The following is an 8506-nucleotide window of genomic DNA, read 5'->3' as shown; positions in this document are numbered from 1 at the left end:
CACACACACACACAAAAAGATCCAACCTCTGGGTGGGGATATGTTAGGCTCGTTTGGTTAGGTTCTGTCTGAGGATCTCCAAATCATAATGCTTCCTAATTTAGTGAATTTGCTGACATGCTTCAACATGGATCAAAGTAGACTATTTTTTTGTAGCACGTTAATCATACGGATAGTACAAAAAAGTAGGGAAGACATAATTACGACTGATGTGACACATTTGTTTACTAGGGTATTATCTTGTGCGTTTCAGGAGGAGACGCCACTTACACGATCAACGGGTGGACTAGGTTACAGACCTACCATAATTGGGGGTTGTTTGGTAGTTTCGTGATTTGGTGGAGAATGATTAAGAGGCTCTGTATGATTTAGTGCATAATGAAAAATTGTTGTTTGGTAAGTGTCCTGAATGGACGGTCTGAATGACAGAAGTTAATCATGATAAAAGATGACATACCTGAAGGTTATTTTGTTTAATGTAGTCCCAGATTCTCTTCACAACATCAGAACGCGCCAATGCATTTTCTCCTGTTCCGAGAAATTTCACTAGAGCTTCTGAAAGTGGTATTGGAGCAAGAATACCAGAACCACCAGCACCCTTTTGCCGCTTCTCCTTTCTTTTCGGCTCTTCTGAATCTGTAAAACAAACAATTGAGCCCAAAATTTTAATTCATTCTTTTTGTTTGTTGGATTGGTGTGGGTCAGGGCCTCGGGGGATTATGAAGTACCATTTATTGATAGGAAAAACATATTAAAACATCATTATACCTTTACATTATTTTTCAGAAATGAACAAAAAGAGCTATCAATCACATACTTATATAGTCACAATCATAGCATTACATTATTTTCGTTCAATTTTAATCAGGTTACCTAAAATAAATCATCATAAAACCAATAAGACTGCATCAAAGTGTTTTTCCCTCGTTCTTGTTCCAAATTGACTGTTTATGTTAGTCAATTCGATTAAAATTAGATGAAAATGATACAACTGTTGCCTTGGTAGATTTAACGCCGAAGAATAAGAAATAAAGGTTAGAACAAAAGCATGCATAGTAAATTTAACTTGTACACTAAGCGCACCTTCTTCTCTTTCCTTCTTTTGCGGCTTTTCCTTTGGTGCTAAACTGACTGGAGCTGCAGGCAAAAACTTCCATCACTTCCAAGTAAAATGGTCAACAATAAGGAATGATGATGTACCCAAAGGGGGTAAGTTGTAAGCATTTAAGGGTGCGAGTCGTAAGCTGAATAGGACAAGACAGTACAAAAACTTGTGTCAAACGTTTAACATGACATTGAACTGGACAAGACGTGAGTCGGACAAGACGTGAGTCGGACAAGAATGCATTTTTTCCTGTACCATCAGAATTGGTGGAACAAAGATCAAAGAAATGAGACAAGATTGATAAATTAGTTAACTACCCCTGTCAATTAAAACCCTCTAAAATTCTTTACCCGCCTACCTCACTCTCGACCGTCCTGTCCTATCCTGTCTGCGTACCAAACACATTCTAAAGCAAATTATGAGAAATCGTGGTGTCTTAATGGTAAACAGAAACGTAACATGTATTGATCATGTGAGATTCAGGTTCACCCCAAACAGGGAAGGAGCATGAGCATTTTCTATTAAAGGTTGCACAGAAATGAATAAACACAGGAAATTAGTAAAAAGGAAATTAAGGTTCAACATGAGTAGGTTAAAGGGAACACCTAAAAATCGCTGTTTCAATTTAATTTAAGATGGGATTCAAGGTGTTTCACATGTTTTGTTCTTGTGTCGCTGTGTGTGTTTCAAATAAGAAACGTATAACATATTTACATGTTTTTTTCACATGAAACCTGCGTTTGATATATGAAACAATACTAAAAGTTTCACATGTATCGATTCATATGTGAAAAAGTACATGTAAACTGGGTTTTCACAGTTTTTAACATGTTTATGGTATGCAAGTATGTGTGTGTATACAAACACACATAATATCTATAGATGGTAAAATTTAAGACGTGCAAAAATATTTGAGCCTAGAACACGGATTACATTGTCAAGTCTTTTTGATATCCACAACTTTAGACTACAAATATGTATCGTTTCATATGTGAAACAGCACATGTAAACTGGGTTTTCACAGTTTTTAATATGCATATGGTATGCAAGTATGTGTGTGTATACATACACACATAATATCTATAGATGGTAAAATTTAAGATGTGCAAAAACATTTGAGCCTAGAAACGGGTTACATTGTCAAGTCTTTTTGATATCCACAACTTTAGACTACCAAATATTGCATATACAATGCATGTTAAAATCATGCAGGTGGTTAGACAAAGAAACTAAGCACTCAGAGTGAACTATAGGTCGTTGATGAAGAGATTGGATAAACCTATCTAATGATCCAAGTTCAGAATGTGCATTTTCTTATTTTTGGGCAGGAAAAAAAAAGAACATATTTAATCAGCAGTGAGATGTTAAAACGATAATAATCGACTTCCAACCATTCTTACCACTCACCATTCTGTGCCAATTCTGGCTCAGTGTCATGGATAACTCAGCTGTAATAGCATTTTTCTTGCAAGGTATTAAATGTATAGTTAAATCTGCCCATAGAGATTCTCAAAACTATGCAATAGTGGTATAACCTTCGTACAGCCAAGTTTCTGAATAAGAATTTAATAATTGCACATTTGCACTGCTATAAGCCTATAACTATAAAGATAGATAGAATTTGTTATGTAATACAAAAAAAATAGCAGGTGCAAATGAATTCTACAATAAGAATATGAATGCATAGAGAGAGAGAGGGAGAGAGAAAAGAAGGTAGTACCACCATCAGAATTCAACGGCCATATATGCTTTGCAAGAGCCTTATTCATTTGGAACATGTCTATACTATCCACACCAAAGAGTTCACGTAATGGACCATCACAAAGTATGTTCTTTTTATTGGCTGGATCTTGCAGATTGTGTTCTCGAATGTAGATCCAAAGTTGTTTAACAACCTAGGATGAAGATGCTATTGAGATATAACATATATCTGGAAATGTATATCTAACTGAGACAATGATCACAAGATCAAAAAAAAATGCAGAACACTATTACTACCTCAGTCCTGGCTAATTCGGGTACCCCAGTGAATTGTTGAAGTTGGGGAGAAAGACTACATAACTTGGTAAATCCACCCCCTTTTTTCTTCACCTCTTTGTTCTCCTTTTTTGACCTGATTAGACAGAGAGGTTTGCGTTTAAAAGAAGTAACATGCTCAATGTCAATAACTTGTAATTAAAGCATCTTCTGTAGTTTAACTGAGCTTATTTAACGCAATAATCAGGAAGTTGAATGTTTTTACAGTTGTATGCAAATTACTCTAGTATAAAGTTAGCAATAAAATGCATACATGTTGGTATGCAAAATGATGGTGTAGAAATAAGTGCAAGTATACACTGTTGTGACCAAGTAATATAATGATAAGTAGAGTATTGTATCAACAGGGATTGGGTTTAGAAAGTATTGCGTGAAAATCAATTATGATGCAATAATATAAGGAAATAAGGAAACAGTGAGATGAGGTTTTGAGCAAGTCTGTGGTGCTAAGGCTATAAGGTAAAGAACTAGAGAAGAAAACAGATTACGAACTCCTTTCCTAGTCGATTGTGTTTCAGACCCGCTACACGTTAGAAGAGAAAACAAGTGAGTAGCTAGCCAGAAATTGAGTTTCCTATACAGCCACTCACTGAGTGAATCTTCTGCTGACTTTCACTCTTGAAGACCATGCAAGGCAAGATGCATATTCCTATGTCACACTTGCTAAACTCATAGGGTAAACCTCTTTCATCCAACAATTAGTTCCACTACATTCTCCTTTTAGCATGAAGGTAGAATTAAACTTGTCACTTAGTGTTGGTGACGTAAGAATAAATGTTATTGTTGAAAGAAACAACAAACGTTATTGTTGAAAGAAACAACACAAGGCTTTCAAGATATAGCATATTGGGCACACAATCTAACTCAGAAGTTAGTTCAATATCTATATTCAAGAGGGATTTAGCCCATAAATATAGCAAAAAGGAACAACAATGATAAAGTATTTAAGAACATAACACAAAATGTGAACTCTAAAAACCACTATGATGACCCAAAATAAGAAAAATTTCTCCTAAAGCAAGCACACCTTGATTTCTACCAATACTACTACTATTATTACTACCCATTTACACTGTTGGAGAAAACTACACTTTCTGCTGTGATATGACAGCTGTTTTCTGTCTGCCAACGCGAATCCCTGCTGCTTTTGTTCTTGTTCCCTTCACTTTGTCCTTCTTGGCGCGACTTGTACTCGTCTATTTTCAGCTTGTACGATCAGTGTTGTGTTCGTTGTCCTGCAGCAAGTATACAAAAGCCTGCAACCCTTATACTTCTTGCTTTATTTCAATTACCATGCTATGTATAAGGAAGAACTGCTACTACCGCTCATCTCTTTGTTCCTTGTCTTCCCAACTCTGTACCTTGTCTCTTAGGCCTTAGCCACAGAAAGTGTGTGCTTCCCACCAGCCTAATGCGATCTGTCTTTCCCACGATACAGCATGGAGCAACCAATACAATAGCGTGTCTACCACCTGAACTATCTTGCCAAAAATCATTCAAGTAAAAGATCTACACCCTACCACCTAATGTCCACCTGCTATCAGCTCAGGATATAAAACAAAAAACTCAATAAGACACAAACTTCGACCCTTACAAACAACATATTGGGCAACAACTGAAAGTTGTAGCATACTGAACAACAGAAAGGGATCTTGGGGCAGATTTTTCACCATGATAAGTAGCTCTTCAGTATGAGTTTCCAAGTTTCTTGATGAAGTTGTGTGACTTTTCACAATGGCATCATTTTCGATCATGAAGCTTATAAAGGAGGGTACCATAATGTTAAATGGGTGCGAAATGGGGGCGCAAAAATAAGTGCAAGCATACACCGCTTGTGACAAAGTAATATAATGACAAGTAAAGTATCTTATCGACCTGGATTGGATTTAGAAAGTAATGCATGAACATCAATTACACGCAATCTCATGAGGAAATAAAAAAAAAGATGGCATTTCATGCAATCTCATGAGGAAATAAAAAAAACAAGATGGCATTTTGACCAAGTACATGGGGCTAAGGCTATATGGTAAAGAAGAGACGGAAATAGATTAAAAACTTCTTTCCTTGTTATATATGTGACAAGTGAGTCACTTCGCAAGGATGAGTATCATGTACATCCATTCACAGCCATTCACTGAGTGACTGCTAGTGTTTCCCCTTTCTAAAAAAAATTAGTTGTATTAAAAATTATAGCAAAGACAGGATATTTTGTTCAAATTCACCCTGAATAACTTGTTCAATCATACCATAGCACTAACACACCAGATACCATGAAAAGTTGAAAACTCTGCAGTTAAGCATGTTCGGGCAACACCAGTACTAGGATTAGGTGAGTCCTTCGGAAGTCCTAGTGTTGCATCCCTTTTTGGGCTCGAGATCATCTTCTCCGGAGACACCACGCATATTCTTATTATTTTTTTCTTGTCAAGCTTCAGCATGGCACACGTAGGCCGGGGTGAAGGCGGTTTACAAGAAAGTTCTTTGTGAAGAAAAACTCCATTTGGTAGAGAATGCACCCAGAAAGTCTCGTGCAGCCCTCATTTTCCTGCGGTGCCAAAGGCGACCTTGGAGACAAGACAAGGTGCAGATTCCTATGTGACTTTTCCTAAACCCATATGGCTCCCTTCTTGCATACAATAAGTAGTTCCGCCACACACTCCCTTGGTATGAAGATGGAGTTTAAGTTTGTCACTTAATGTTGGTAATCAGCCAAGAATAGGTTATGTAAGAAATAAAAGTTCTTGTTGGAAGAAACTACACAAGGCTTCAGACTATAGCGCATATGGCACACAAGAATAAGTATATCAATAAAAAACATAAACAAGATCATTCGTAGTTAACCAAGGACAACTTGAAAAGCAACAATGCAAAATAGAAGGTACAAAGGAACAATTTGATTCTTCATGAAGACCTTTGGTTTTTCAGAAATATGAGAACATCAATGAAAAAAAGGAACTTATTCCAACTATTTGAGGGAGTTAGTGGATTACTTCCCAAACAAAGAAATGCTTATATCAAAGATAAATAGGATTGACTTCTAAAGTTTATATATATACACACACAGAGAGAGAATCCACTTGGATGGTTTCAGTCTGTTTCCTATCTTTGATTGAAAAAATAATGGAGGTCCACTAAACATACACTAACCATAATGAAAATCAATATTATTATTGTCTCTAACAAAAAGAAAATGCTTCGCCATTTGAAGTCAAACCTATTAGATATAATTCACATATGATGGACATTTGTTACAAACATCAATATCAACACCCAACTGGGCATGTACAAGTGATGGTGATTCTCTTAGGATAACCTTGACGTTCAAAACTTGAATCCTGCTCTTGTATATTGCCCAAAGAACTACAAGAATGCATCAACGCCAAGACAACAAACGTTTGAATCCCCTTGGAAGTGGTTTCCAAGTCCTTCAAAAAACTTGAACCAACATTTTCTTATTGTTAAGAAATTTCTATCAAACTGAAGTTATGGATTTTTCCCAGTTCTTCCAAATGGAGAAAGTAAATCAACAAAAATTGCATTCACATGATAAACTAGATAAGCTAAAAAGGTTATGGATCCTCAATGGTCAATAAAAGAGAGCTATTTACCTTAACCAAACCTTATTGGGTTGGGCCACTATCTACAAGACTTCCTTACCTTCATATAGCGAGAGCAGCTTCCTTGTTCCGTGCAAAAGATGTCCAAATCTTGTTAACACAGATATACATCCATTGCACACGCTAATTGATTGAATATATTATATATATATATATAACTCAACAACCATGCCTTTGAGGACTTTTGATTACTTTACCTAAGATATGAACTGACCTTCTAGAATTTCTTAAACTAAAAGCTTCATTGAGTAGAGAGTATCTACCCGATTATGAAGAAAAATAGTGAGAAAATATTTTCCAACAATGCAAATTCATGATTACCACTTCAATTCACATTCAAACCAACACTTACTATGCTCTCTTTTCTAAAAAAATGCATCGAATTTATAGGAGCTAATAAACAGTCCGTACACCATAGCAAAAGAAACAGATTTCTCCAAACTTTCCAACGATTGACAAATCACTTACCTAGGGTCCAAGAAAATAAATTGGAAAGGAGCTGCATTGTATGTTTGTGGTGTCAAAATTAGTACAAATTGATTTCATCATCATCATTCTATTGCAAGTACTTGTTATATTGTTTCATTCGGTTAGCAATCTTAAAATCGGTATCAATTTGGAAGTGTAGGATACCAAATTTGACGATGAGACTGAGTGTGCATCATCTATTATGAACAGAAGAAGTAATCAACTCAATAAAGTATTCAAAAACATAATTCGATAAAACGAATTAACAACTAACCCTCTTTTTCTGCTACCACCACTCTTGCCATTGCTGGTTTCTTCTTCTTCTTCTTCATCAACTTCCTCTTCTTCTTCCTCATCGTTTCCTTCGTTATCATCTTCGTTCTGTTGTTGACTTTCGAGATAAAGATCGACTTGTTCCCTAATAAACGCCTTTTTATTCTTCAAATCGATTCCAAAATCTTGCTCGAGCTGCCGGCGTACGCTAGCTGTTGTGGTCGTGTTTAGATCAGACGTGCTTAAGAACTCCCGAAGCCGGCCGACGAGCTCCGAGTCCGACACCATTCTTCGTCGTCGGCGGCGCTAATTGAAATTCGGTTGGCGGTGGATTGATTGTAACGCCGCCTGAAAATGAAATTGTTTTCGAGGGGAGAGAATAGGAATAGGTACACCACCAAATTCACACTTTTCAATTTAACCCCATATACTTTATATTATATCAATTTCACCCTCAAAGTATAGCTTAACTTCACAAGCTACCACTTGTATGAATTTATATTTGGATGATTGTTACATAAAAAATTGAAGAGTAAATTACGTTTTCAGTCCATGTGGCATGTAAAAATGATAATAAATTTTAAATTATAAGGATGAAAACAATAAATTGTAAACCATATGGATGAAAAGTGTAATTTCAAAAACATAAGGATTAAAATGGAATTTTTCGACAAACTAACTGGACAAAAAATATAATTTACTAATAAAAAAAATTCTAACAACCTTTTTCATTTTAAATGATTAAATTTTAAATTTTAAAAAAAAAACATTAAACATTATTTATATCTATACTATATTATAAAACATTTGGCTAAAACTCTTAAAAACTCTTAAACTCTTAAAACTCTTAAACTCTTAAAAACTCTTAAACTCTTAAAACTCTTAAACTCTTAAAAACTCTTAAACTCGTTCATCCCTATCCGATTTCATCCCATATCTGAATTCGTGTAACTAATTGCAGATAAACACAATCAAATACAGGATAAACATCTTATTTTAAATATAA

The 8506-nt window shown here is 35.5% G+C and overlaps 1 protein-coding gene across 1 annotated transcript in view; it reads right to left on the bottom strand.

Moving 5' to 3' along the window:
* LOC112513343 (upstream activation factor subunit spp27-like) overlaps window positions 1–7857 on the bottom strand; it is an 8733-nt gene extending 876 nt beyond the window's left edge. The window contains exons 1-5 of the mRNA XM_025119578.1: window positions 7502–7857; window positions 3104–3218; window positions 2826–3000; window positions 1084–1137; window positions 458–636 (exon numbers count right to left, since the gene is read on the bottom strand). Of these exons, the coding sequence (XP_024975346.1) occupies window positions 458–636; window positions 1084–1137; window positions 2826–3000; window positions 3104–3218; window positions 7502–7788 (810 nt within the window). The 5' untranslated portion in view covers window positions 7789–7857. The remainder of the gene's footprint in view (window positions 1–457; window positions 637–1083; window positions 1138–2825; window positions 3001–3103; window positions 3219–7501) is intronic.
* Window positions 7858–8506: the final 649 nt, after the last annotated feature.

The sequence above is a fragment of the Cynara cardunculus genome (assembly GCF_001531365.2).
Source record: "Cynara cardunculus var. scolymus isolate 2C chromosome LG 5, CcrdV1, whole genome shotgun sequence".
Taxonomy (NCBI): domain Eukaryota; kingdom Viridiplantae; phylum Streptophyta; class Magnoliopsida; order Asterales; family Asteraceae; genus Cynara; species Cynara cardunculus.
This window is presented reverse-complemented; position numbering and strand designations above follow the sequence as displayed.